General features: G+C 43.5%; 20 protein-coding genes across 20 annotated transcripts; 9 read left to right on the top strand and 11 right to left on the bottom strand.

The window, feature by feature from the left end:
• Window positions 1-650: 650 nt before the first annotated feature.
• OGAPHI_000568 (uncharacterized protein) lies at window positions 651-2,303 on the bottom strand (the record flags this gene model as incomplete). Its single annotated transcript, XM_046206907.1, has 1 exon — window positions 651-2,303. The coding sequence occupies one exon, from the start codon at window positions 2,301-2,303 to the stop codon at window positions 651-653; it is 1,653 nt and encodes a 550-aa protein (XP_046064644.1).
• Window positions 808-1,113, top strand: OGAPHI_000569 (uncharacterized protein; the record flags this gene model as incomplete). Its single annotated transcript, XM_046206918.1, has 1 exon — window positions 808-1,113. The coding sequence occupies one exon, from the start codon at window positions 808-810 to the stop codon at window positions 1,111-1,113; it is 306 nt and encodes a 101-aa protein (XP_046064645.1).
• A 1,573-nt stretch (window positions 2,304-3,876) lies between the features above and the next one.
• OGAPHI_000567 (uncharacterized protein) lies at window positions 3,877-5,382 on the bottom strand (the record flags this gene model as incomplete). Its single annotated transcript, XM_046206895.1, has 1 exon — window positions 3,877-5,382. The coding sequence occupies one exon, from the start codon at window positions 5,380-5,382 to the stop codon at window positions 3,877-3,879; it is 1,506 nt and encodes a 501-aa protein (XP_046064643.1).
• A 358-nt stretch (window positions 5,383-5,740) lies between these two features.
• OGAPHI_000566 (uncharacterized protein) lies at window positions 5,741-6,139 on the bottom strand (the record flags this gene model as incomplete). The annotated part of the gene is made up of 1 exon (XM_046206884.1): window positions 5,741-6,139. The coding sequence occupies one exon, from the start codon at window positions 6,137-6,139 to the stop codon at window positions 5,741-5,743; it is 399 nt and encodes a 132-aa protein (XP_046064642.1).
• A 454-nt stretch (window positions 6,140-6,593) lies between these two features.
• On the top strand, window positions 6,594-8,042 carry OGAPHI_000565 (uncharacterized protein; the record flags this gene model as incomplete). Its single annotated transcript, XM_046206873.1, has 1 exon — window positions 6,594-8,042. The coding sequence occupies one exon, from the start codon at window positions 6,594-6,596 to the stop codon at window positions 8,040-8,042; it is 1,449 nt and encodes a 482-aa protein (XP_046064641.1).
• A 66-nt stretch (window positions 8,043-8,108) lies between these two features.
• Window positions 8,109-9,086, bottom strand: OGAPHI_000564 (uncharacterized protein; the record flags this gene model as incomplete). Its single annotated transcript, XM_046206862.1, has 1 exon — window positions 8,109-9,086. The coding sequence occupies one exon, from the start codon at window positions 9,084-9,086 to the stop codon at window positions 8,109-8,111; it is 978 nt and encodes a 325-aa protein (XP_046064640.1).
• A 179-nt stretch (window positions 9,087-9,265) lies between these two features.
• On the top strand, window positions 9,266-11,233 carry OGAPHI_000563 (uncharacterized protein; the record flags this gene model as incomplete). Its single annotated transcript, XM_046206851.1, has 1 exon — window positions 9,266-11,233. The coding sequence occupies one exon, from the start codon at window positions 9,266-9,268 to the stop codon at window positions 11,231-11,233; it is 1,968 nt and encodes a 655-aa protein (XP_046064639.1).
• A 29-nt stretch (window positions 11,234-11,262) lies between these two features.
• Window positions 11,263-12,864, bottom strand: OGAPHI_000562 (uncharacterized protein; the record flags this gene model as incomplete). Its single annotated transcript, XM_046206840.1, has 1 exon — window positions 11,263-12,864. The coding sequence occupies one exon, from the start codon at window positions 12,862-12,864 to the stop codon at window positions 11,263-11,265; it is 1,602 nt and encodes a 533-aa protein (XP_046064638.1).
• Window positions 12,865-13,315: 451 nt separating this feature from the next.
• OGAPHI_000560 (uncharacterized protein) lies at window positions 13,316-14,809 on the bottom strand (the record flags this gene model as incomplete). The annotated part of the gene is made up of 1 exon (XM_046206818.1): window positions 13,316-14,809. The coding sequence occupies one exon, from the start codon at window positions 14,807-14,809 to the stop codon at window positions 13,316-13,318; it is 1,494 nt and encodes a 497-aa protein (XP_046064636.1).
• Window positions 13,869-14,126, top strand: OGAPHI_000561 (uncharacterized protein; the record flags this gene model as incomplete). Its single annotated transcript, XM_046206829.1, has 1 exon — window positions 13,869-14,126. One exon carries the CDS (start codon window positions 13,869-13,871, stop codon window positions 14,124-14,126), a length of 258 nt encoding a protein of 85 aa, XP_046064637.1.
• A 228-nt stretch (window positions 14,810-15,037) lies between the features above and the next one.
• OGAPHI_000558 (uncharacterized protein) lies at window positions 15,038-16,591 on the bottom strand (the record flags this gene model as incomplete). The annotated part of the gene is made up of 1 exon (XM_046206796.1): window positions 15,038-16,591. One exon carries the CDS (start codon window positions 16,589-16,591, stop codon window positions 15,038-15,040), a length of 1,554 nt encoding a protein of 517 aa, XP_046064634.1.
• Window positions 15,210-15,683, top strand: OGAPHI_000559 (uncharacterized protein; the record flags this gene model as incomplete). The annotated part of the gene is made up of 2 exons (XM_046206807.1): window positions 15,210-15,253; window positions 15,416-15,683. 2 exons carry the CDS (start codon window positions 15,210-15,212, stop codon window positions 15,681-15,683), a joined length of 312 nt encoding a protein of 103 aa, XP_046064635.1.
• A 233-nt stretch (window positions 16,592-16,824) lies between the features above and the next one.
• On the top strand, window positions 16,825-18,075 carry OGAPHI_000557 (uncharacterized protein; the record flags this gene model as incomplete). The annotated part of the gene is made up of 1 exon (XM_046206784.1): window positions 16,825-18,075. One exon carries the CDS (start codon window positions 16,825-16,827, stop codon window positions 18,073-18,075), a length of 1,251 nt encoding a protein of 416 aa, XP_046064633.1.
• Window positions 18,076-18,114: 39 nt separating this feature from the next.
• OGAPHI_000556 (uncharacterized protein) lies at window positions 18,115-19,158 on the bottom strand (the record flags this gene model as incomplete). The annotated part of the gene is made up of 1 exon (XM_046206774.1): window positions 18,115-19,158. The coding sequence occupies one exon, from the start codon at window positions 19,156-19,158 to the stop codon at window positions 18,115-18,117; it is 1,044 nt and encodes a 347-aa protein (XP_046064632.1).
• A 161-nt stretch (window positions 19,159-19,319) lies between these two features.
• On the bottom strand, window positions 19,320-20,372 carry OGAPHI_000555 (uncharacterized protein; the record flags this gene model as incomplete). Its single annotated transcript, XM_046206763.1, has 1 exon — window positions 19,320-20,372. The coding sequence occupies one exon, from the start codon at window positions 20,370-20,372 to the stop codon at window positions 19,320-19,322; it is 1,053 nt and encodes a 350-aa protein (XP_046064631.1).
• A 191-nt stretch (window positions 20,373-20,563) lies between these two features.
• On the top strand, window positions 20,564-21,766 carry OGAPHI_000554 (uncharacterized protein; the record flags this gene model as incomplete). The annotated part of the gene is made up of 1 exon (XM_046206753.1): window positions 20,564-21,766. One exon carries the CDS (start codon window positions 20,564-20,566, stop codon window positions 21,764-21,766), a length of 1,203 nt encoding a protein of 400 aa, XP_046064630.1.
• Window positions 21,767-21,964: 198 nt separating this feature from the next.
• OGAPHI_000553 (uncharacterized protein) lies at window positions 21,965-23,203 on the top strand (the record flags this gene model as incomplete). Its single annotated transcript, XM_046206742.1, has 1 exon — window positions 21,965-23,203. One exon carries the CDS (start codon window positions 21,965-21,967, stop codon window positions 23,201-23,203), a length of 1,239 nt encoding a protein of 412 aa, XP_046064629.1.
• Window positions 23,204-23,272: 69 nt separating this feature from the next.
• Window positions 23,273-24,868, top strand: OGAPHI_000551 (uncharacterized protein; the record flags this gene model as incomplete). The annotated part of the gene is made up of 1 exon (XM_046206721.1): window positions 23,273-24,868. The coding sequence occupies one exon, from the start codon at window positions 23,273-23,275 to the stop codon at window positions 24,866-24,868; it is 1,596 nt and encodes a 531-aa protein (XP_046064627.1).
• OGAPHI_000552 (uncharacterized protein) lies at window positions 23,584-23,991 on the bottom strand (the record flags this gene model as incomplete). The annotated part of the gene is made up of 1 exon (XM_046206731.1): window positions 23,584-23,991. The coding sequence occupies one exon, from the start codon at window positions 23,989-23,991 to the stop codon at window positions 23,584-23,586; it is 408 nt and encodes a 135-aa protein (XP_046064628.1).
• Window positions 24,869-24,876: 8 nt separating the features above from the next.
• OGAPHI_000550 (uncharacterized protein) lies at window positions 24,877-26,418 on the bottom strand (the record flags this gene model as incomplete). Its single annotated transcript, XM_046206710.1, has 1 exon — window positions 24,877-26,418. One exon carries the CDS (start codon window positions 26,416-26,418, stop codon window positions 24,877-24,879), a length of 1,542 nt encoding a protein of 513 aa, XP_046064626.1.
• Window positions 26,419-26,475: the final 57 nt, after the last annotated feature.

Here is a 26,475-nt window from a genome sequence, read left to right as displayed (position 1 = left end):
CCTTTTCCACTTCCCTCCTCCTACCTTCTCCTACTCCCCCCATCTTTTATTTTCCCATCTTTTCAATTTCCGCTACTTTACTTTTTCTCTCCCTTCCTTCCTCTCCTGTTTACGCGTCCTTTCCCCTTTCAGATGGTCGTGCGCACACCACTACCCTCTCTCGAACTCACCCCTTATCTATTACCCCTTTCGGTGTTCTATTTGCACCTCCTCTACTCGTCCACTTGACCAGTACCACCTTCTACTGCCCCTGCTCTCACATACCCAATCCCTATCGCATCATTGCCGTTAGCGCGCGGATTACTCATCCGGCGTCTAGCTTAAACCGTTAATGCTTACCAACTCCGGATTCGTAGTGGGCTGCTACAACGTCAACGTTTTTTTTTTTTCCCGAACTGCGATACATCGTTCTGCGATATAATTTCCAACCAAGTCGCGATAAGACCATGCGTTGTTTAAATACATCCGCATTTCTCCTAATTTATCAACAATTTTGCACTACGTTTTTTATGTCGGAATCCACAGCGAGTGTTATCAAGGAAGTCGATGCTTACGTTAGTACCAGAGAGATATAGGCCGAGATCTTCATTAAACAGGATTTTGTTATCGCTTTTTGAAAGTCCAAACTAGTTTTCTACACGAACTTTTCCCTAAGCCCATAAAAAGGTAATAATGCGCCATCCACGAAGAGGCTCTGGAGTTGGCTCTGGCTTGCTGTGATAATCATCGAAAAGCTCAGGAAGACAGATATCTTGCAGTTGCCACTGTTCTGTTCGGTAAAACAATTTCCAGCCTGCGTAGAGAATAATGAAAATCATTGGCGAACAATACGAGGACACCAGAACCGAAGTATCCCAATGTCCGTGCATGAAAGTTGTGAAACCTCCCGTAACAAGAAACAGGACAGACAGTAGCAGGGAGATCCAGGCACCAGCAATACCGATTGGATTTGTGTATGGTAGATCTTTTCTGGTGTACCCTTGGGCAACCAGGGCCTTATTCATCCGAATATTCGATATTGAGATAATTATCCATTCCAACAATAGAACCGACGAGCTGAGATTTTGGAACCAACTGAAAACATTTGAAGCTGTCGAGTTCAATGTCATGTAAGCTAGCGCACAGAAAAGCAATGCAAGCACGACACCAAACACTGGGACTCTGAAAAGTTTATTGGTTTTTAGGAACGCCGCTGGAGCTTGATGTTTTGCAGCAAGTGAAAACATGATTCTTGACACCTGCATCACGTTGAGGTTAGCCTCGGACCAGGCAGAGCAAAGTGTCAGGGCGTTCACAATGTGTGGCAAAACTTTAATTCCTCCTCTTTCAAAAGCGATAACATACGGAGAGTGGGCGGCTGTACCATCGCTGGTGGCAATGTTTTTGTCATCGTAAGGCACGATCAAACTTAAAATGAACACAGCGAGCATGTACAATCCAACAACTCTGTACAATATTCTTTTGGCAGCCTTGGGAATGTTGGTACGAGGATTTTTAGTTTCCCCCGCAAGTAGGGCAATGGCTTGAACGCCTCCGTACGAGTAAACCACAGAGGATAATGCCGACCAGAATCCAACAAATCTGCCAACACTTCCAGTTGCAAAGTGCTCTGCAAATGGTCCTGGATGTTTCCAGTAATGGAATCCAAGACGAGGCTGCTCTTTGACACCTCCAAGATCGAGCACTAGTCCTGCTAGAATCAAAATGAGGATCAACGCAATTTTCAATAGCGCAAAGACAAACTCTATCTCTCCATAGAGCTTAATTGAAAAGATATTGGTTATTGCAATAGGGACGATAAACACCGTTATCCAAACGCCAGGAGAGACTGTGGTCCAATATTGCATCACAAGGGCTGTGGAAACAAGTGCTCCTGGTAATATTGCATTCCACACTTTTAGCCATCCTAAAGCAAAGCCAACGGCTTCATCAATAAAAATCTCAGCATGACGAATACTTGACCCAGTCAGTGGAGCCAGTGCTGCAACCTCGGCAAGTGCAATTTGGTTCAAACCGACAACAACACCAATGATCAGGTATGCAAGGCACATTCCGACAGGTCCAGTCTTGGCAAGTGTTCCACCACTACTGAGGAACAAACCTGTACCAAAAACACCGACTAGTGTGATCATTCCAAGCTGTCTCTGCTTGAGTGCTTTTTCAAGTTTGGTGTCATCTTCGTCGAAAATGAATTGCTTAGAGATGCCAACCTCTGTGACGCTGACAGTTTGCAACAGTTCTGCGTTCTTGGCAGAACTGACATTTTTAAGGGATTTAACTGAAACAACTTCGTCTTGCTTCATGTTTTAATCAAATTGCCCTATTGCTGCCTCTAGATATATAAGCTGGTTTGAAAAGCTTATCTTTTATAGAGATAATGTCAAATAATGCCGTAAAATGGATGCAACCACATTTTTTGGATTCTAAGTAACCGTACGTATCTGTTATCTTGGAACCGTCAAATGAAAGAGATAACAATTCAAATTTGTGCACTGCACATAATTTTATGCGCTATTGAGCTAAAACTTGCATGTCAACTAACAAATTCGTGGTAAAAACACCTGTCTGATCATTTTGTGGGTAGAAGATAGTAGCGGCTGGCAAGGCTGAACGGCTCGCAGGGAATATTTTGCCCTGGAAGTCAGGACGGTCATACGCGCTCTCCAGGGGCGTTGGCTGAGATAGATCAAAGTAGTTGCACTGCTTGAACAGACATGTACTATGCTAGATAATGTATGGTTGAATCTAACGCAGGAATTGATCTTAGAATTGCAATAGTTATCGGTTCAATGTCGGTTGTGGCACAAACTGATGGATAGTCTCTTTCGATAATTTGTTCTTAAAGGAAGATTCTGTGGTTGTGGCTACTCCTGAATCATGTAATAATTTTGAACAAGCAACACGGCATTATTTCAAAACGCTTATCTGTATACGCCAATCTTACTCGGAAAATTCCCAATCAAAATGATACACCACTTTGTACTTCCATCAATATAATTCAGCTGATTCCTGTTGTTATTGTAAGAAATCTCATTGGAATGCCAATTGCTGACATGTTGATATTACAGAATCTTTCGCCAAGATGCTTGGCATACTTTTCACTGGTCTCTTGCAGCAAGATTGAAGTTCTAGTGCAAATTTCCAGGAGACACATACAGTAAAGAACTTTCAACATTGGTTTCACACTTTAGTGCTCAACGATCTTATAGAGTATGGTGTCTCAGACTAAGTCTGCTAGCAAGTAATGGTATCGCACTGGACTTTGAAAACAGTTGGGGCTCGTCCGATGAAGAAGCTCTTCGATACTTTTCTGCATCAAATAATCAACATTGACCGGGGCTTTCGTGTGACATCCCCATGAAACAAGGTCAACGCTGATGCTAAGTGGTTGGGTTTCTCACATTTCCTCGCTCCTCACTTCAATTGATAAGGGCCATTCATTGAGTTCCGTGGGATAATACCGGATTTTGGAGGAGATTATCGGCGGGGATGGCTGTAATCAACTATTATTCTTTTTCGTCAAAATGATAGAATGCGCCTTTTGAGAGGGGGGACACTCGCATATTTATACAAAGACCGAAGCCCGGTCACCAGCTGCAAGGGTTTAGGTGTGACTCATCAGCGGGAAATTCCCGCTAAACTACCGTGATGGATACCGTTGAAACTCACTTTGCTTCGATTGACTTCGGTCATTGACCGATCCAGTCTCATCTCGGGAAATGACACATTTAATAAGGGAGCCCTGTCAAAATTTCTGATCAGTGTTTGACTCGTCTACGAAATTCCAGTGCAAGTCACAAATTATCTTGAGAATCGTTGATGTAATTCCTCTTTAATACAAATTAAAAGCAAGACAAAAGTGATTGAAATGTTACTTTACAAAAGGTACCTAAACCCTTTGTTTTCAAAGTCGGTCTTGTCCTCAAACCCAGCAAGAACCTCTTCCCTATCGATCACAGCATAACCTTTCTTGTCTCTAGACCGGTTCACCAAGAACAAGTAGCCAGCAAACGCAATAGGGCACGCTATTAACCATCCATAGCAGATCATGAGTCCGATACAGGCTCTCCAATAACGTGGTGAGTCACTCCCGTAAAAAAAGTGTGGACTGGTGATATTTGACGCTGCGTATAGAACAAAATTGAATCCGAGCACTGCCGACTTTTTTGTGTGTCCCGAAAGATTGATGGATGGGAGCGACCACGACAGAATGATACTTGCGCCAAACGAATTCTGAATCCAGCAGCATGCAGCAAGACTGTATTTCTTGCTGAGTGGCAGTTTGGTAATGCCAATAAGTCCACCAAGCCCTGGAATTGCGGCAAGGGATATGCATAGCAGAATTGTATGAGGAATAGTGTTGCAAATTAGTCCGAAAGCAACGCATGAGACAAGCTCTATAGCTCCCCCAACCATTTGAAGTTTTGTGGATTGCAATCCAGTGAATCCGAAACCTTTAAATAGTGACGACTGAAAGTTTGTCACTCCACCATTTAGTAGCCCCAGAGCTATTTGAATGGACCATAAAAAGTAAGACTTAGGATCCATAAAGGCTTCCTTGATCTGGTACCTTTTATATTCTTTGTTCTTTGCACCGCTTCCGTTTTTGGAAATGCGATGCATGATAACAACTTTTTCATAATGAGTAAACATTTTTGCGTTCTTAGGGGAATCTGGAAGTAGGAAAACGAGAACTCCGCTCCAAACAACAGTTATTGTTCCAACAACAAGATATATGAGCTTCCAGGGTGCAATTTCTGCACTCGCGTGACCACATCCCCACGATAGTAAACCTCCGAGAATACTTGCGATTCCGTTCACACCTAGCCACAGAGACATTCTCATTGATTGTTCATCTCTTTTATAAAACATTGCCGTAATAGCCATACATGCAGGAGCAATCACCGCTTCGACCATACCCAAGAAAAATCTTGCTATGAACAGCCCTGTAAAGTTATGCACACCAGCAGTTGCCATGCAGATCATTCCCCAGATAAACACAAGCCCCGTCAAAGTTTTACCGACGGGGTATCGTTGCAAAATGAAGTTGAAGGGATAAGCTGCAATCAGGTACCCAAAGTTTGCTGCACTTGCAACCCATGAATAATCTTCACTCGTCATGTTGTTGTCGGCTTGTAAACCGTAAGCATTGGAGTAATTTAAGGTTTGCTTGTCAAGGAACGAAAGCAAATACGTAAACATTAAGATTGGAAGGAGCAAAACATCTGTTTTAATTCTAACTCGTCTAGAGTCTGCGTCCAGTTGCTCCGCTGGATACTGCTTAGTCTCCAAAAAAAGATCAAAGAGCAAGTCGGTAGACTCAATTGGATAGTCGTTATCCGACGTCACCTCGACAACGCTGCCTTTTTCCTTTTCATCCATATTGTAAGTCCTATGTTTGAAGTAATTGCAAGTAAGACATAACTGGTTTTTATAAAGGTTTTATCGCAAAAGTATTTGCGTTCTGTATTAAGTTAATCTCCACTTATTGGAATTATATCAAGGCTCTTATCTCAGATAAGAGATTTCGGTACGACCGTAAGCGATTGGATATTATTAGTTAATTTATACGTAAGTTCCCGGGCCAAATAGTCGACAATTGGCTAGAAACGAACGACGGCGTTTACGAGGGCAAAACCCTGAATTCTTTGAGCTGACTTTTTATGAATCGGTATTAACTGTTAAAAGTGTATCTTATTACATTGGAGATAGCCCTCAGATTCAGGGAGAAATACATCCATCACAGCTTAATCATTCTGCCCTGATATGACTCGTACTCTGCAACACACTCCATCTCGACTTTAATGTCGGAATTTGGAAATTTCACAACGACGCAAGATCTAGCTGGTTTATTTGGAAAGTAAAGCTTGTAGACACTATTAATAGCAGCTGCGTCTTTTGGGTCTGCAATGAAAAGAAGAACCTTCAACACTTTTTCAAGTGAGGATCCAGATGCTTGGAGAACTTTTTCCAGGTGCTTTATAGCTAGATGTGTTTGTGCCTTTGGATCCGACGGAAATTGCCCATTAGAGTCTTTGCCGGTGGATCCTGAAGTGAAAACATGACCATTGCTCTTATAAGCTGGCGAGATCAGGGTGTTACCGGTAGTGTGAAGGTCATCCCAACTGACTTTTTGCATTTTTCGTTTGAGATTATTTTTTTAGGCTCGCTCTATTAATTAGAATTGTCGGGCAAACAGTATTTCCGTATTGGGAAATTTTGATTGATAATCAAAAATCCGATAATAAAGCTCACTGCCCGCGTTTCCCGATTGTCCTATTTATCCATAAGTACCCTTTACTGCAACCAGGTTTATGCTGCTTTGAGAAGACAGACAATGTCAACCACATAACACGAAATTTAATCGATCCCAGTTTTTTCTTCGAACAATCATTCGGACACTGTCGAGTGTAATGTAACGGTGGTCTGATAGGCCTCTAATAGCATATTTCATCGAGTCCTTCGTCGAAGATTCACCCCAAATTTTTTGGTCGGGCCGAGTCGGGCTCTTATATTCAGATAAAAAATTATGCATTATCAACATTGGAATATAAAGATGGACTCGAATATTGTTGTTCAGCTTTCCTTTCACGATGAGTTTCCATTTACCTAAAGATATTAGCTCCCGAGCACTTTGTGACTTGCCATTCACTGTCTACCATGGCACTTTGGTTCATACACCAGAGCTCGATGTTCTGGAGACGATTCCCAATGCAAGGGTCGGTGTTGATCCAACAGGAACCATTGTGTATATCAAAAAAGGACGGCTCGATTGTTCAATCAAAGAAGAAGCCTTGAAGTATGATAATGAGCTTGCTAATATTGCTGTTGTAGATATCAGCTCATCGGGATTTTCTAAATTTTTCATTCCTGGGTTTATCGATACGCACATTCATGCTCCTCAATACCCTAATTGCGGTGTCTTTGGGAATTCCACACTTTTTTCATGGTTGATCAAATACACTTATCCCGTGGAAATGGCACTAGAAGATCCACATAAAGCTCAATCTGTGTACAAAAAAGTTGTGAAGAAAACCCTAGCCAATGGAACTACCTGTTGCGCGTACTACGCAACTATTCATTCACAGTCAACAAATATCTTGGCAGATTGTGCTTATGAGCTTGGTCAGAGGGCTTTCATTGGAAGAAGTTGTATGGACTGTGCTCGCAAAGAATATACCGATGAAGGATTTGAGGGAGGAGTTAAGTCAACAATGAAAGTCATAGAGCATATCAGCAAAAGAGATCCGGGCTATGATCTCATAAAGCCAATCCTAAGTCCACGTAACGCCAACAAGTGCACCAGAGAATACATGAAGTGGCTAGCGGAACAAAGCGAGAAACTATCAATTCCAATTCAGGCACATCTGAGTGAAACGGAGGATGAGGTCGAGGGAATTTTGCAAATGTTTCCTGAATGCAAGACCTACGCTGGGATCTACGACTCTCAGAACTTGCTCAATGAAAGCACAATTCTAGGTCATTGTGTATTTATATCAGACGAAGAATTGGCACTAATCAATGAAAGGAAAAGCTCAATCTCGCATTGTCCTACTTCTAATAGCTGTTTGACATCAGGCGAAGCAAGAGTTCGGTGGATGCTCGATCACAACTCCAAAGTCGGATTAGGCACAGACGTCTCTGGTGGGTTTTCTCCTTCGATACTCACGACTGCCAGACATGCGGTGCTCGTATCTCGTCATGTTGCTATGAAGACCAGATCTGATCATGATAAGCTTTCTGTTAATGAGTCTCTATACCTGGCTACTTTAGGTGGTGCGAAAGTTATTGGTGAGGAGGAAAAGCTTGGTTCGTTTGCAGTCGGAAAGAAATGGGAATGCCAATTGATTGACCTCGACGTTGAGGACTCTCCAATCGACTTGTTTGACTTTTTGAATCCATCAATTTCAGGAATCATGCAAAAAGATGAGGAAGATCTCCGCAAATTTCAAGATCTAATCGATAAATGGGTTTTCAACGGAGACGATAGAAATGTCAGAAAGGTCTTCGTGAATGGAAGATGTGTAATCGATAAAGATTGAATTAGACAATTTGAAACAGATTGATAGAGTATATTCCTTTAATTAATGCCTTCCTATATACGCTATTTAGCTTGAAACCATCTGCAACCGCTCAAAGTTTTTTCTCATTGCCTCCTCGATGAACTCCTTTCCAGTGACAGCAGGGTACTTTTTGAGCGGACCTTGAATAACCACATCAGTGTTTGCTTGGTTGAAAAAAGCGATGGTATATCTGTCAGACTGATCTTCTCCGGGCAATGGCAATCTGACTCTGTGGAAATTTGATTTCAAGATATCATCGGACCATGACATTAGCATATCTCCAATATTGATCACAATCTCTCCAGTGAATGCTGGAACAGGGGTCCATTTGTCTGAATATCCGAAATCAGTATGAGTCTCTCTTCCAGGGCAGACTTCTAACCCATGGCTTCCAGACTTTTGAAAAAGCAGTGTCAAGCAGTCGAAATCAGTGTGTGGGCCTGCTCTCCAATGGTTACCGGTGAAGGTTTTTCCTGTCGTGTCAAAATAGTGAAGAAGTCTGAGTGTTGTCTGAGCGGTTGGCTTTGTGATATCGTGAGCCCTCGTAAAAAAATCGCTTGGGTATCCAAGTGCTTCTGCAAACAACTCCATAACAAAGTTACTAATCTTCTGACATTTTTCCATGAACTCTTGAGTTTTCACTCTCCACTCACTCCCAACATCTTCTTCCTCTGGCCAATTTTGGTTGATCCGGTGATACTGAAGTTGCAAGGATTCTTTTTGATCTGCAGTTCCGGTTGAAGGTCTAATTTGCGAGCAAGATTCAAATCCTGAGTTCAGAAGCTTGATATGAGGGGTCTTCGTTTTCTTATCCAGTGGAAGTCCAAAGAACTTTTGGGAAAGCAAGAACATTTCTTCGATATCATCTTTCGAAGGACAGTCCTGTTCGTAAAGGGTGAAGAAGCCTGCAGTTTTGGCAGCATCAAACAATTGTGATTTTATCTCCTCCCTACGATTCTTACTATCCTTCAGGCTAATCTTTGGAATGTCTCTCTCGATGTATCCGTCTTCAGAAACTGTCATTCAGAAATCTTGAACCAATAGACGAGACAAATGAGCCAATTTATATCCTCATTATCTTCCTGCATTCATTGATAGAAGCGACTTTTTCCGACTCGGGCCGACTTGCGGCCCGACCTAAATTTTCACTAAATGTAGATATTTTTTAGCTCAGGGCCAATTAACTGGCTGTTCTACTATTCATGGCAACAAGAGTCCGTACCGCTTGTAAGAAATGCCGGTCTTTGAAGCATAAATGTGATTTCAGATTTCCTCGCTGTTCTCGGTGCCAGAGACTTGGTATTGAATGTTTAGTTCAAGATCCGTTGACAAAAGAGTATAAATCAAGAGATCAATTCGCACAAAATGATTACTACGAAACTCCGAAAGAAGTTGATAAGACGGACCTGAGTAGAAGAGTGCAGTTCTTAGAAGAAAAAGTAGCGAAATATGAGTCGATGTTTGAGAGAATGAATAACCTTTTGGAGAATTCCTCAAATAGCATATCCATCGATCAGTTAACAGTTCTTTCAATGATTCCATTCAAAGGATCACTTTCATCAGCGGACAATGAAATTACAAAATCATCGATTTTTGGCAAGATAGACTCTAATCAACACTTGGAAGAGATCGAAAAGCCACCCGAATCTAAAAGGGCATGTGATCAGATAATTTTCAGCTACTATCAATTTGCTTGGATTCAGCACCCAATAATTGAAAACCAGGATACACTCTACCTACTTTCGAGCAGATATTATAACTCCGGAAATGAGCTCTCTGATTGGGAACTGTTTCTTCTTTATATTTCATTGGCTATTGGCACCGCCATCACTGGTGATTCAAGCTCCAAGGTTCAAAAGTACTATCTGTCTTCAGTGGTTTTTCTAAAAAGGTTCCTGTGTAATATCCCTACGTTGCAAACTCCACACAAAGGTAATCAGCTACAATTGCAATCTCTTCAGTCACTACTGCTAATATGCTCATTTGGTCTCCTCAAGCCAATATCTCCTGGAATATGGTATGTGGTTGCAAATGCGATGAGGTTGTGCGTTGATTTGGATTTTCAAGATGAGAATATGATAGAGAAGTGTGCTTCCAATTACGAGAGGCGTCTTTTTTGGTGCTGCTATACTCTGGATCGTCAGATATGCTGCTACGTGAACAAACCTTTCAGTCTGAATGATGTGGATATCACGACTAAAATGATTATACCAGACAAAACTGACGTACGGCTTACAGTTTCGTATCTGTTTTTCAAAATTCGCAATCTTCAATCACTGATTCAACAATACGCGCATACCAAGACACCAGTAAGTGTTGGTTCAACTGTCGATGACTGGCGAGCAGATATGCACGTTGAGCTCAATAACTGGCTATTATCTGTTATTGAGTGCGAAAATACTCCGAATACAGATCTTCACCAAATCTTCTACTTTTCAAAGAAGTTTCTCATTTTGACTTACTTCCAACAGATGCTTACGTTGTACCGTCCTGTGGGACAGAATTTGAGGACCCTAACCTATCAGGAATACGATCTGCTTCTTAACTGTGGTACCAAAGTTATTTCCATTTACAACGAGCTGGACTTGTCTGGAAATATTAATTACAAGTACCTCTCAGTTTACTCTATTTATCAATCAGGGCTTACGATTTTTTATTGCATCATCAACTCACAGGAGCTTGCGAGTCATTCACAGATGTCGGACAGGGTTGAACATATTATGCAAACTACCTCTAGTCTTCTTCAAAGTCTAAAAGTTCATTGTCCGCCAGCTGAGAATGCTATCCATACTCTAGAAAAGCTATATCACACCACACGTGACCTTATTCAAAAACGGAAGCAGAACCCGGTCATGCATGCTTCTGTGTCTTCAAAGATCCAGTATGGACCATTTGATAATGATCAGTTTCAGAAGCTTGCACAGCACGAAGCTGTTCCATTGGTTGAATTGGCCGACACTTCAGGTCCTGGTTACGATCAGATTGAAAATGATGATTTACTTCGAGAGTTGGACTTCGAAAGCATGTTTTCTCCTTTACCCCAAAACCACGTGTTGATACACAAGCATGATAATCTATCCGGCACGGATACTGCTCACCTTAATACCCGAGATTTATGGGAGTTCCTATTTGAGGAACCATTCAATCTCAAGAACATAATGTTTGATTAATTATAATATTCATATTTTATTTTAGCTTCTTACACAGATCTGTGTTTGGATGGTTCAAAAGGAAGCAGAGCAGAAACAATAGCGAGAGAACCAATCACACCTCCACAAACCCAAATTGGAACAGATGAACCTGACTGTTCACCAAAGTAGTATGTCACTGGAGAAAAAGATCCGGACACTCTTGCTGCAAAAAGAGCTAATCCAACACCGGTTCCGCGAGCTTGCGCGGGAAGGACTTCTGGAGTGTATGCATAGAGGCAACCATAGTAGACATTGATAAAGAAGTAAGTTGCCGAACTGAATCCTGCGTCACCGGCCGCAGTTCTCACAGTCGTATAGCCAAATAAGATCGCCATAGAAGCAAGAGCTCCGAAACTCATCGTAAGCCTTCTTCCAACCTTTGGAATGAGGCACATATATCCTGCAAGAACAGGACCAAAGATACCCACAAAATTTGCAACCGAAGAGTTTCTGTAAACGATGTACGTTGAAGTTCCAGTATCTCCACCATGCTGAGCAATATAAATATAGAGGAAGTTGTAGAAAATGCTGTAAGAAATGCCAATAAAAAGCCATGAAATGAGAATCAACGAGGTGGACCAGCCATTAATTTTGTCTTGATAAAGGATCTTGCAATGGTGACGAACAATGTTGAGGATTTTCTTGTAGTTGAATCCATCATTCTCAACAGAGTAGAACTCAGATGTAATTGGACCACAAGCCTCAAGCTGCTCCAAAGTGAGTGAGCATTTTCTGTTGTATTTCTTTGCCAATCTTTGCAAGTTATCGACGGCTTCGGCATCTCTTCCAACAGAGACCAAGAACTTTGGAGTTTCTTCGAGCTTGAACCAGAAAAGACGAAGTAATCCAGATGCAAGAACGACGGCACTGTTGACGTACCAAGTGTATCTCCATCCGCGATTGATACTCGAAGGGCAGTAGTCTGGTCCTGAGCACGAAAAGTTTGGTAGAAAAGCCCAAGCCAAAACGTTAGTAATAGTTTGTCCAACACCCCACCAGGCTGCCATAATGGTATTCATGTACTGGTACTTGAACGGGAGATACTCGAGGAAAACGGCCACATCCATAGCCAGGTTTCCACCAGCAGAAAAGTTAGCCAACGCCATAAAAATACAGTACGTCGACATGGAACTCATACCACCTGTCAAGAAACCAAATAATGCGGTAAGTAGCAACGAACTGTTGAAACAGACCTTTCTGCCGATAAGGTCACCACCAAAACCCCAGAAGATAGATCCAACCAACAATCCCACGTAAGATATCTGGGTATCGATCGGGTATGTAGCACCAAATTGGTAAGCAACGTAGGTGTGAACCGATGACTGGATCATTTCCATTTGAGAGTCGACAGAATAACCATAACCTGCAATGCAGAAAAGCTTGGCGTGATACCAAGTGAATCCGATCTCGTCGATAGCGTTATTGATCAAGAACATTTTTTTGGCGAGGACTGGATCACCTTTCTCGACCGCAGTCATGTCAATCTTGCTGACCTCTGGAGACAAACCTGACTCCAGAGATCCGGACTCATTTGCGTTCACCACGACTGGGATTTTTTCTCCGCTCATTACTGACAATTTCTCAAACGTGAATGCGGATAAGAAATTCATTTAAATGTTCTGGGGAGCGTTATCAGTATCAGAGTTGTATCTTATCAAGCGTCGACTCGTTCTTTTTGTCCACTATTTTTCTAAGCGTAAAGATTCTTTTTTCCTAATTCTGGAAGAAAATCCCTGGTCGGGGACAGATAGAGCGATAGCGATAATACGATAACGGGTCAAAAAAGATTAAAATCAACACCGAATGAGATACGGATATTCCTGTTACTTTTCTCGGTTAGGTCATTGGACGACTTTCCGTGACGAGGAAGACTTTTTGGAATCCTATCATGATTGCCGAGGAGTTGGAGTTAGCCAATGAAGCACGTGGCCGACCTTCCCTCGAGCGTTTATTTTTTCCCGACGGACGTCATACTTTCCTTGCAATTGCTAAAATTATGCGGCATATACCGGTTAATTGTTATTATGTAATACGGAAACTTATTTAAGTAGAATCTTTTCATCAGAACATAACCAGACCAGGAAATTCGTAGTACCTGACGGCCGCCCAGTTCACGAAACTACCATCTAGCTCATCACGATCCCATATGCTGACAAGTAATTGTTCGAATCTCTGGACGTAAGGAAATCTCAGTGTCCTACTGATATTATTCATCCTACGACGAATAAATTTGCGATCTTTCTCTAGGGTAGCAACGGAGCCGGCTAGAATTAGTGGTACTAGCAAACCTCCTTCAAGCTGTGATCTCTCAGGAATTGACTCGATTGCTTGGAGTATGTTTATTAGGCAGCTTTTTGGTCTTGAATCATCTCTGTTGTAGCCATATCGGATTTGGTGGAGACGTAGAAAGCACGCCCATTGTAGAGCTAGTGCATACTGCGTTCTCTGGAAATCGGAAATATTTTCAAAATTAATCTCCTGTGGAACATCCCAGTTTTGCAGTTCCATCTCAATGTCGCTAGCAAACTTATTGAATTGATATTCGTATTTCGGGTCTTGTTGGCGAAGTTTACGGAGACTTGCCAGTGTAGATATATTACCCATAATTTTGAATATGTCACCAGCTATTCCAAACTTGAACCCGAGTTCAATCTTTAATATCGCAGAAGTATCCCTGTCTCCAAAAGAAGATGCTAAAAAATGTGATTTCATGATCTTGTCGAGATCGATATCGTCTGATTCTACCAGACCAACGATGTTGAATTCTCCCAGGCTCTCTGGAGATACTCCTTCCATCTCAAGCCGGTCTAGCTGTTGCAGCTCGAGGTACGGTGGGTTGCAAGTGCTCAAACTTGAAACGAAATCGAGGTAGCAAAATAATTGGATATTAATCAGCTTCAATTCGTCCTCGGTATCGGAAGTGACCGCTTTGATGCCTCCACTTCTCTCCAGTATTCTGTTGGCTTTTTTCAACAAGGAGAACCAGTCCAAGTTGTCCCCGACCAGTATTTCCATCATAACCAAGAGAAGAACAGAAATCAGTTCTACATCTTCACTTGTCGGACCATATTCGGTGAGTTTCGCTCGAGATCTGTAAATGTTTGAGTCCCTTAAGGCTGGAGAGAGAACCCTGGTGGGAGGAATATCTTGGGCAAGAAGACAAGATCGGTGAGTGGCGGCGATCCCAATTATTGGATCACGTATTTGCTCATAAACCAACGCTAAAGAAAACACTTTGTCGAGGAACACATGCACATGGCTTTTTGCAAACAGTATGGGTGCAACCTCATTAACAAAATACTTTAAATAGAGCTTTTCATTCTCCTTCAATTGCATGCACTGATCAATTTGTTGTAACAGAAGATCGTTCTTCGTGGGTAAGTTCGACAACTGGTTCAGGCCACTACATTCTAGACCTAGTCTGGCGCACAGTTTGCAAGGCCAAGCTTCATTCTCACATTTTCGTTTTCGCTTCTTGCATGATATACACCCATTCTTGTTATATTTCTTTGGTTTGATGGGCTTATCAGAAGCAGGTTTCATCGGGCGGCCCATCTTCTTGAGTGGTCTATTTATAACGCAGTCCCATCCGTTCCTAGCGCATCGGTTGCATGGGATGCCACCTAGACATACCTGTTTTGAGGAGTGGCACCAGTCACAGGCTCGTCTTTTTTCGGCAACAGTCATTAAATCCGAATTTATCGCACTGATACTAATAAATAGATACGGATTTGAAAAATTACTACACTGCCTTAATTCGAGTAATATAAGAAGCATCTGCGATTAATAAAGATATTTAAAAGAGCGATTTTCGAAGTCGGTTTTGTTCAAGTAAGCGTCTTCAATTTCTTGAGAATCCAAATCTCTCTTTTCAGATTCTCTGGATTTGTTTCTGAGGTAATAAATCAGTGTGATTATTGCTGCGATCAAAATGGTTGCAGCCTGAGTTGCAAGCATGCTGATTTTGGCTGGCAAGTATTCAGGTTTGTCTGCTGCTCTGTAAGACTGAGGACCTAGAATATTAGCCAGTCCAAAGCCTAACATCACAGAGATATTGAAACAAATCTTCTTGGTGTGGCCTGCAACACAGTTTCCAACCCAAGCGTAGATTATTGCGAGAGGAGCAACGATCGTGTTGATCATGTAGATACCGACTAAGAGACCAGCTCTATTGGACTTTGGAAGAAAAGATAACAGTGCCCCTCCGCAGACTGCAGGTAAACATAGTATCATGATAGACAAGCCTCTTGGGAATCCTTTCATAATGAAGAAAGTTGAAAGCAGTGTTGACGCAATCGAAACAGCTCCTGATGGCATGTTTAAAAGAGCAGCTTGTTTAGAAGTGAATCCGAACGACAGGATGTCCACCGACGAGAATGTCGTGATAGTGTTCGACGAGAACGAGATGGTGCACGCGATAACAAAGTAGAGGTAGAAAGTAATGTCGGTTAACGCCTCCCACACTTGAGACTTGGAAAACTTTCGGCTTTGGACACCAATCTTGGATTCACTAAGCTTTGTCAAAAGGGCATATTTTTCATCGTCTGACAGAAACTTACAGTCAACTGGATTGAGAGGAAGAAGGAAGTATCCCGTAAGACCGATCACAAGATTTCCAAACCCAACGACTAAGAACATGATCTTCCATCCAGGGAAAGAAGCTGCTCTAGAGATGTGCTGAAAGATGAACGAAATGAGTCCTCCAATAATTTGACCCATACCCAGACCGCAGTACCAAATTCCCATTCTGAAAGCGGCCTGACCTCTGGTGTACCATGAACTAGTGATCAGGACCAGGCATGGAGCAATAGCTGCTTCGGAACATCCAAGCAACACTCTCACAGAAATGATTCCGCCAAAGTTATGCGTTGCACTGCTGCACATACAAAGAACACCCCAAAAAATCACGTTGACCGACAGAACCCTGGTTGGTGACAACTTTTGAATGAAGAAACCTTGGATAGGCTCAAAGATCAAGAATCCAACGAAAAAGTAGGTTGCCAAGTCGGAGAACTGATTTCCAACAAGATGGAGATCTTTTTGTAACCCCATGATGTTCGCATAATTCAATGCCACCTTGTCTATAAATTGACAAGTGTAGCAAAGAAACATTATAAGCATCAACTGCTTGTCAACTTTCTTTGTCACCTGACTGAGGTCAACATTGACAATCGAGTCAATACCATTTTTCTGATAGTTTTTGATAAAGGCCAAGGTGATATCTTGATCTTCCTCGGCAAATATATTACTCTGGACACTCAGCACAGATGTGATTGGATGAGTCTTATGTTCCATATCTTCGCTTGTCACCTCAACCATATTCTTGTCCAAACTCATTATTGGATTAATTTTGAAAGCTGAGCTTGTGTGGCTCCATATATATGACTTTTGAACCGCAATATTTCTGACTAACACTAATTGATACGAAAAATTTCTCGAGATAAGATAAACAAAAATGTCCGTGCGCAATATTACTGAAAAGTGGCCGAGCGGAATCTGGACAAAAACTTGCCGTAACAAAATTTACAGACATTATTTAAACTGACACAAGACGATCGTTCCATGACAAAATGCCTGAAAAGAAAGACTGTATGAATGTTGGCGTGATAGGCGGTGGAATTGCCGGTCTCACAGCTGCCTTAAGTTTGAGGAAGTTTGGTCACGAGGTGACCATCTACGAAAGATATCATTACGCAGGAGAGGTCGGGGCCAGCTTATCGTGTGCCTCTAATGGAGGTCGTTTGCTCAAAGAGCTTGGTGTTCCACTCCTGGATACTAAACCGGTCATTCTCAAAAAGCTGATCAAGCGTAATTTCCAAGATGGAGAAACCACCGGGGTTTACGATCTTGGAGATTATGAGAAGTCGTTTGGTGTTCCTTACTACAATCTCCACAGAGTCGACATTCACGACTTGTTGCTCAAGTGCGCTCTTAGCGAGGAAATGGAAGGAATCCCATGTAAATTGCTGGTTGACCACAAAGCTCTCTCTGTGGACGCGGAGAATGGAAAAGTCAAATTTGAAAATGGGTATGAAGCCGCGCATGATCTGATCGTGGCAGCTGACGGTATCAGATCGCTTACTCGTGAGCAAATTGGCAACGAGCCAAACTTTACTCCTTCTACATCATGTTGTTTCAGATGTCTGTTTGACACGAAGGAAGTGCTTGCTCGTGGTTTGACTGACTACTCCAAGAATGAGGCCATCGAGTACTGGTGGAGAGGAACTCCAGGATTGTCTGGAATTGATAAGATTGTCATGTCTCCATGTAAAAATGGTGAGGTGGTCTCCTGCTACTGCTTCTATCCATCTTCTAAGAACGATCTAAGAATGGGTGGATGGAACGATGAGGCATCAACTGAAGAGCTCTGCGGCACATTCCCCGATCTTGATCCTAAAGTGCTCGATCTCTTCAAGATTGCCTACGACATCAAACAATGGAGACTTTATGTTCATCAACCATACGAGCACTGGCAGAAAGGAAAAGTGGTGCTGCTTGGAGATGCGATTCACCCAATGATGCCGGACCAATCTTTGGGAGCTGTCACTGCTATCGAAGATGCTTTTGCTATCGGATACATCTTCAGCAAAGAGTTCAATTTTTCTGTTGAAGATGGCTTGAGACTTTATCAGGAGGTCAGAAAGCCAAGGGCTACCAGAATTCAGGCCGCTTCCCTGAGGGCTAGGGAAAACTTAAATGAACGTATCGGATGGTCTTCCAAGGAAAACGACAACCCAGATAAACTTACTATTACCGAGATTTGCGGTTACGATATCAAGGAAGACATCAAAAACACGGCCATGAAACTGGGAATTTTATAGCTAACTACTTTCGTGCGATACAATGAACAGTAATTAAGATTATCCTAGAAAATCGTAAAGCTGATTGACAAGATCAACAACTGGCTCATTGACTGGTCTGAATGACATTCCTAATACTTCAATGGCCTTAGTAGAGTCTGTGGTAAAGTGTTCCGGGTCAAGAATTTTGTTAGGTGTTCCAACAGGAACCTTCTTTGCTCTTGCTGGGCTCAGCTGCTCCCTCAAAGCATCACAAATTTCTTGGTTGCTGAAAACACCTGCAGAAACCATAAATCTTTGATTGGATGCTTCAGGAACAACCAATGATTGATAATGAGCATATGCGAGATCTCTCACGTCCACAAAAACGGGTCCCTTGGTTGGTGGAACACTTGAGTTGGATCCGCTTGTAGCCATATTCCATATAGTCGAATTACTAAAGTTGAGCTGGTCCAGCGATTTTAAGGTCTTAGTACTGACCAGAGGGCCGTAAACCATTGGTGGACAGAGCACCACTATATCAAATGCCGGCCTCTTGTCTTTCACGAAATCCCAGGCCGCTCTCTCGCTAACAATTTTGGAAGCGCGATATGCAACAGCTGGGTCGGAGGTCTTGATTCCATCCTCGTATGTAAGAGGTGAGAAATCTCTTTCGGTTAAGGCAACTCCTGGTTGCAACCCTTTGGTTGCATCAAACACCGCCGCAAAGGAAGAAGTGATCACAATGCGCTTGATTGATTTCTCTTGATTTGCTGCCTCGAGAATTGTCAACGTTCCCTTCAAGGCGGGATCAAGTAGCTCTTTCTTGAAATCATTGACGGCATAAGTATATGGACTGGCCAAATGCAAAATTGCAGTGCAGCCTTTGACTAAATTGACTAGAGAATTGTAGTCCGTAATGTCCTCAATAATGCCAAAAGAGAGTTGATTTTTATATTTGTCGAATACTTGGGCCATCTGGTCAGCCTTCTCTTGAGATCTGGCTGCAGCTTTGACGTTGAATCCTTGTTCGAGTAAAATCTGAATACAATGGGCGCCTATGAATCCAGTTCCACCAGTCACTAGGACGGTTGAGCCTTCGGGGACAAAAGAGTCAGAAGTCATTTCTGAAAGAATTGTGCACCATTCGAGTTTTCAGATATAAAGTTTATCGGAAACTTTGAAGGCGGAATTATTTTCTATGCATGAAGAACTAAAATGTCGCCGATCGATAATGCAAGTACAGAAGATTTCCGCCGGTTACTAGTTTATTCAATTCCGCATATTTAAAAAGTCAGGGTTTTGTGGGCCAGAGCAAGTTCCAGTGCTGTTCTGTAGATGAAATCACGTGCTTGCCACAAATTCTTGTTCATGTGTTGGAAAGGATGTGGCACACCTTCGTAACACTTGTAGACAACTTCAACTCCGTGGTCCATCAAAATCTTAGCATACGCGAGACCCTCACTTCTCATTGGATCCAATCCGGCAGTAAACACCAACGTTTTAGTAAGATCCTTAAAGTTGGTAGCAAGAGTGAGGTCTCTGAGCCATCCAATTTTGTCAAGTTCTTCCTTTTTCTGCTCCTCGGTCAGGCCTTCGAGCCATTGCCACTTAATGTTATCAAACCACTTAAGACGAGCCCAGTTCAGTGTTGGAGCAAACTCACACTCCTTGATAGAATCGTACGGAGAGTCCTGAGCTGTAGGAATATTCGAAATATCAGCAATTTGAGGAGTTCCGGCACAGATCAAAACCAGCTTAAGGCCAATGTCCCTGCAAAGGTGGTCAACTGCTAGAGAGATGTGACCACCAGCAGAGACACCTCCAACAGAAATCGAGTTTTTGTTAAATCCTAAAGTCTCGGCATTTTCAAAGACATATTTAACTGCTTCGAAGCAGTCCTTAACTCCGGTCGGAAACTTGTAGTCGGGAATTAGTCGGTATTCAACGTCAACAACAGCAATCCTAGCTCTCTCAACGTACTCTTTCAAGATATGTGCCTCTGTGTCAAGATCTCCAACCGCAGCACCACCTCCATGGAAGTCGATATGGACCGGTAGTTTTTCAGTCTCGGAGAACCCGTTTGGCTTGTAGATTCTCAGTTTGACAGGCACTCCATCGAAGCTTTTGAAAGTGATATCTTCAATGCTTTTGATTTCAGGAGCTGGAGCAATACCATAAGAGTATATCTTGTTGTAGTTCTGTCTCAGGAGTGGAAGATCGATTGGACGGTTTGGAGTGTTTGCAACGTGTTCGTTGTACATCTTCTCAAACTCTGGATCGAGCTTTCCCACCATGGTGGGATGGATAGGGTTGATTGCTTCGTGACCAGTAGACATCTGCTAAATGATTGTTTACCGAAAAGTGTCCGGGACTTAAATATGATTTTTGGAAATTTAATCTGGTTAAATCCGCCGGCAGGTTTTTCCAAGTTTCCGCACTTTGATAAGGAAATTTATCCTGAGACCCGCAAAAGTCTCAGGGCTGCAAAAATAAAAAGACCGGCATTTCTTCATTACTGCTGAATCAAATGTCGTGGGATACAAAGTCTATACTTATTTCCGGTGCTGGAGTCGCTGGCTTGCTCACTGCGCAAGCACTGAAGCAGCTCAACATTCCTTTTATCATCTTTGATCGAGACGACTCGGTCACATCTCGAGGTCAAGGCTGGGGAATAACGCTTCACTGGGCCCTTAACGATTTTCTCTCTTTACTGCCCGAGGACATTCGTGCAAAGGTTTATGATTGCCAGGTCCTCGAAGATTTTCACCTAAATGATAGTGGAAACTTCGTTTATATCAATGCATCTACTGGTCAACCACTGGTCCACATCCCTCCTTCCAAGAGACTAAGAGTTAGAAGGGAGCAAATCAGACGGACTTTGTTGGAAGGTATCGATGTTCAGTGGAGCCACAAAACGGTTTCTGTGGAAACGACCGAGGAATCTGTTACTGTGCATTTCCAAAACGGGAAGTCCGTCACGGGAGGTTTACTGATAGGGGCCGAAGGTAGCAACTCGGCCACCAGACGGTTCACCAATCCTGACAACTATGCACTTTATGATCTTCCCATCAGATTTCTGGGCGCCACTGTTAATCTGACGCCAGAAGAGTACGCTGAGGTTGGCGCAAAGTTCGACAAACTGTTATTTCAAGGAACGATCCCAACCACAGACTCGTTTTTCTGGTTCTCTCTGCTGTCCTCACCAAAATATAACAAGTCTGACAATTATCAATGTCAGGTGAACTTTTCGTGGAACTGCCCTGACAAGAAACTCGAGCCGTTTGAAACTGAAGAGGACAAGATCGCTGTGATCAAGCGGATCTCCGAGGGACTGGATAAAGATCTGATGTTTCTGAAAGAGAAAATGATTGCCTCGAGCTCGAGCTTCATGGAGATTCGCCTGTCTGATTGGCCCGAAGCAGACTTCAACGATATGGGCGGGAAAGTCATTCTGGTTGGAGACGCTTGTCATGCCATGGTGATGTACCGAGGAGAAGCTGGAAACCATGCGATTGCCGATGTCAAGCTGTTCATTGAGCTACTGAAGCAAAACAAGGCTGGATCTTTGACATGGGCCGAGCTGATTGACAACTACAAGAAAGACGTGAAGGCCAGGGCTGGACCAGCGGTACTACTTTCTCGACAGGCGTGTTTGGATGCACACAACTGGGCAGTTTTGAAAGATTTCAAAACGAATCAAAGTCCTTTGCTTGCCTTGAGAAAGAAATGAGTGTGTGTAGACTAGACATGAAATATATAAGTAATCATCTGAGGACAGGGACTGGCTATGTTGGTCGAGGTGAAAAAAATGTTGATAAGGGATTTTTCCGAATCAGTTATCGGATAACTCGATAAGGAAATTTACCTTTAGAAACAGGAACTTTTAAAAGTAAAAGTCTGAGGATTTAAAAACTACTTTTTGTTAAATATGTCTAGCCTACCCGAGCTCAATGAATCAGAGTGTCTCCAGTTTCTGTCCGATTTCATTAAGATTCGGTCCCAGTCTCGGACGCCTGGTGAGATCGAGGCGATTGAGTATATGACGGCCGCGATGAAAAAAATTGGCTTAGAAGCTGAAAGTTTGGGATTTTCAGACTTGTCCGATGGAATGCAAAGAGCCAACTCTGTTGGTGTTTGGAAGGGTACCAAGCACCAGGCGGGAAAGAGGCTCCTTTTTAACGGGCATGTGGATGTCAATCCCGTCACCGAAGGGTGGACAGTCGATCCGTATGAGGGAAAAATTGATAAAGACTTTATTTATGGCATCGGTGTGAGCAACATGAAGTCTGGGTGCTGTGCCTATTACATGGCAGTCAAAACTCTCATAGAAGCGGGATACAAAATCTCCGAGGACCTGACCTTAACGTACGTGGTTGGTGAACTTCAGGGGGGAGCAGGAACCATGGCTCTTTTGAGCCAAAATGTAATCACTAAGGAATCCGCAGATATGTTCATCAATTGCGAGCCTACCGACGTGTACGCTCTTGTCATGCACGCTGGCTCGGCTATTTTCAAGATCGATGTGATTGGGGATACGCGTCACATGTCCAAACGTGAGGAGGCCACCGATGCGATCATTGCATCAATGGACGCAATCAATAGATTGACGGATCTGAAATTTTCCAAGGCCAAGACCAAGACTCACGAGAGCGTGAACAGATGCCATGTGGGCACAATCAGGGGCGGTCTGGGAAGAAACTACGAAACATGGCGTCCTCCCCAGGTCGCAGATTTTGTGACCTTCACTGGTGCAGCACGATATGCTCCTGGTCAGAACGAGACTATCGTTTTGGAAGATCTCGAGACAGAGCTGAAAAAGACCCAGGAGAAGTTCCCCAAGATGAAGTATGATCTAAGTCTTGTGAAACGGGATTTTATGCCTCCGTTTGAGGTCAGTCCCGAGGCGGAGATTGTCAAGGTACTGAATGACTGCTATAAGACTGTCCGTGGAGTTGACCAGCCAACGGGAGCACTGAAGCCGCCATGCTTCTACGGGAGTGATGCGGGCCACCTTTACGAGAAGCTCGGAATGGAGGGCATTGTTTGCGGACCAGGAGGCAAGTATAACACCATGCCCGACGAGCGTGTCGATATCGTCGACTACCTGGATTGTATTCGTGTTTTCATGGAAGTTATTATCCGCGTTTGTGGGGGATACAAGGAGTAAGATTTTGAAACCTTCACTATCAGGACTACATATTTCTCGACTAGATAATGGAATAAATTGTTGACAATTATGGATTGGCAAGAGATACGGGACAGAAAGCTAGCTGCACGGGATGCCCTTTTGAAGGATTATTTTGTCGAGGAACTTCCGTTGCCCGACGAACTGAACGACGTGACAAAATTTGTAGATACGTTGTTCACCGATCAAGAGAACGAGATTTTCCAGCTCACTATTCCGCAACTTCAGCAAAAGTATCTCGAGAAAACTTTAAGCGTTTCCACGGTGGTCAAAAAGTACTGTCGTCGGGCCACTGTTGGCCACCAGTTAGTGAACTTTATCACCGAAGTGAGATTCGAGCAGGCATTACAGGAAGCTGTGAGTCAGGACGAGTACTTGGAAACGCACAAAAAGCTCATTGGACCGCTCCATGGCGTGGTAGTTTCTTTGAAGGATAACATCAATATTGAAGGGTTTGCGTCGTCGATGGGGTTCGTCGGGTTGGCAGATAAGATAGCCACTTCCGACGCTGCTATCGTGAAGTTATTCAAGAGACTAGGAGCCGTTATTATTTGCAAGACCAACACTTCGGCAGGGATGATGTATTCCGAGACCACCAACGTTCTGTGGGGACGTACTTTAAATCCGTTCAGTCGGAAGTATCTTAACGGGGGCGGCTCTTCCGGCGGAGAAGGCGCAATTGGTGCACTGAGAGGCTCATGTTTTGGAATTGGATCAGATATAGGGGGTTCGGTGAGACACCCGGCTGCCTTGAATGGGATCTTCTCCATCAAGCCCTCGTTTGGACGGGTTCCTACTTTTGGCACGGAGTCGGGTCAGCCAGGACAGGAATCCATCAAGTCGATATATGGTGTGCTGTCGTACTATCTGGAAAACGTTCAATATGTCTTACAAACAATCATAGACTCCAAGCCTTATAGAGACATTGACCCGGGCTGTCTCCCATTGGAGTATCGTCCCTACCGGCTGGAGAAGCAACTGAAAATCGCGTTCCTAGACTCAGACGGTACCTCTACGGCAACTGCTCCCTTGAAGAACGCGTTGGATACAGTCAGAGGGCTGGTTGAAGGCGAGGGTCATTCCACGGTTGACTGGACAGACAAGTATCTACTAGAACTGACTCAAACTATCTATCCATTTTTTGGAGCAAACGGCTACCGCACGATTTTGGACCTGGTGGCCAAGTCCAAGGAGCCAGTTGATCATCTACTTTCGAAATGGTTCCCAACAGCCGAGGACCTGCCCGTCTCTAAGCTGTGGGAGTTGCAAAAAAAGCGAACAGGTTTGGTCCAAAAGTACATGGAGCTTTGGAACGAGCACGGTATCGATGCTATCATAATGCCGGCTTCGCCGTTCCCTGCCTGCTTGAAAGACAAAGTTGTCACTTTACCATGCACTGCCGTCTGGAATGGCTTGGATTACACGGTAGCCACACTGAGAGTGGGGACCTGCGATGTTTCACGAGATGTTCCTGTCAAGAAAAGCAGCTACATTTCAGAGGTTGATCGGCATGTGCACGAAACTTACCAGAAAGAACTTGTCAAATTCGATGGTGCTGCAATCTCGTTGCAGGTGGTTTGTCGCCGTCTTGAAGAAGAGAAGGCTCTAGAGATTACCCAATTTCTAGCTTCTTTGGTTTCTTACTAAATACATTATTAGACCAGTAGAAGCCAGAAGTCTGAATTACATACAACGTCTCTCCAATCTGTGGATCTGGGACCGGAGATGATGACGCCTCTAGAGTGCTCTGGGTCTTCCACGCAGAAGTCGTAAGTTGCCCAGAGAGCCATGATGATATCTCTGAGCTGAATATAGTTGCTTAGGGGCCATCTGCTCTCATTGACACTGATCAGCGACAGGATTCTAAAACGGAACTCGTCGCTTTCTGGACCCCCAGTTTGACAGGCAGCAAGGATAAGGATCCCCCACATTGGATGGAACATTTTGAGATGAATTTTGCTAAGATCCTCGAGCTTGTCGATAAGATCATGCATCAGGTCTGGAATATGTTGATTGAACTCGCGTGTTAGCGGCAAGTCTCCTAGAGAGAGCAACATGCATAAATAAAGTTTGGCCGAAACCAGATAGATCTCAGCACACAGCCCAAGATGCGGGTTGTCCGCAGTGGAGACCTGGACTGTTTCTAAAAGTGCTTTCCAGATTTCAAGGTAGCGTGCCATCAGCAACGATTCGTCGATTGAGTCACTGTCTCTCAGATGGTTCAACATTGCCAGTTTATAGATAGTGTGCAGCAGCCTTGGTGAGCACCCAAATAGATGGTCTACATTGTCACTGTTATATACAGCGTCAATATTGGGCCATTGGGTCTCTTCCAAAAACCGCGTTAGTGTATTTCCCTTCAGAGTGGAAACTAGTAGAATGTACCGCAATGAGAACTGTTTATATGCAAACACCAACACGTCAGAGTTGATGATCTGAGAGAACGTCAAGGAGGAAAACACTAAGCAGCCTTCCTTTAAGATACTGCTCCAGTTCTTCTGTGTATTGTTAGTAGCCTCGGAGGAGCAAAGGAGCATAATGGTGATAATCAACTCCTCAATGGTCTCGAGCTCCGAAATATCACTTGTGTCAAGCGTCAAATGAAGCTCGTTGTAGGCCTGATCCTTATGGCTTAGATAGAGCTTGTAGAAAGATTTGGCAAGGTTTATGTCCGGGTTGGGTTTGACAAGCTCCATCTTGGCGAGATCGATGGCTGCATAACTGAGAACGATCTGGAACAGCGCGGCAAACCGCTCGCACTGGGGAACAACAATGGAGTAGAACTCGTTAGAGGTGTGTTTTCCGTGGAAAACCAAGGTGGCACTGATATTGCTGATGTAGTGGTTGAAGATGTACTTTTCCGACGTTTTCGAACACTCAACAAATTCTGCCGGGGAAGCGGGGGTAAGGATCGGCGATCTGTCTCTGATCCACCGAAACTTTGTTCCGTTCTGAATGGAGATTGCCATTTCCAACTGCCAGGGGTTGTAATTGACAAACTCCAGTATGGGAAACCGTCGAGATCTCACGACTGAAACTGTCCGTAGCTCCACTCTGTCCCAGTTGATTACCAAGCCGTACTTGCACGGTAGCTTGAGTCGCGAGCAGTTGCTGCACTGAGGCTTGAGCTCGTCACACTTCTTCTTTCTGCGCTTACAAACTAAACATCCTCCCCGGCTTTTTCTCGTACCCTTCATGGAACTGTCAAGGAGGTGCGATTTTCTATAGATAAGGAGAAAAAGTTTATCGGAAGC

This window comes from Ogataea philodendri (genome assembly GCF_020536065.1).
Source record: "Ogataea philodendri strain CBS6075 chromosome Unknown scaffold21, whole genome shotgun sequence".
NCBI classification, from domain to species: domain Eukaryota; kingdom Fungi; phylum Ascomycota; class Pichiomycetes; order Pichiales; family Pichiaceae; genus Ogataea; species Ogataea philodendri.
The sequence above is the reverse complement of the archived record's forward strand: the minus strand, read 5'-3'. Positions and strand labels throughout refer to the sequence as shown.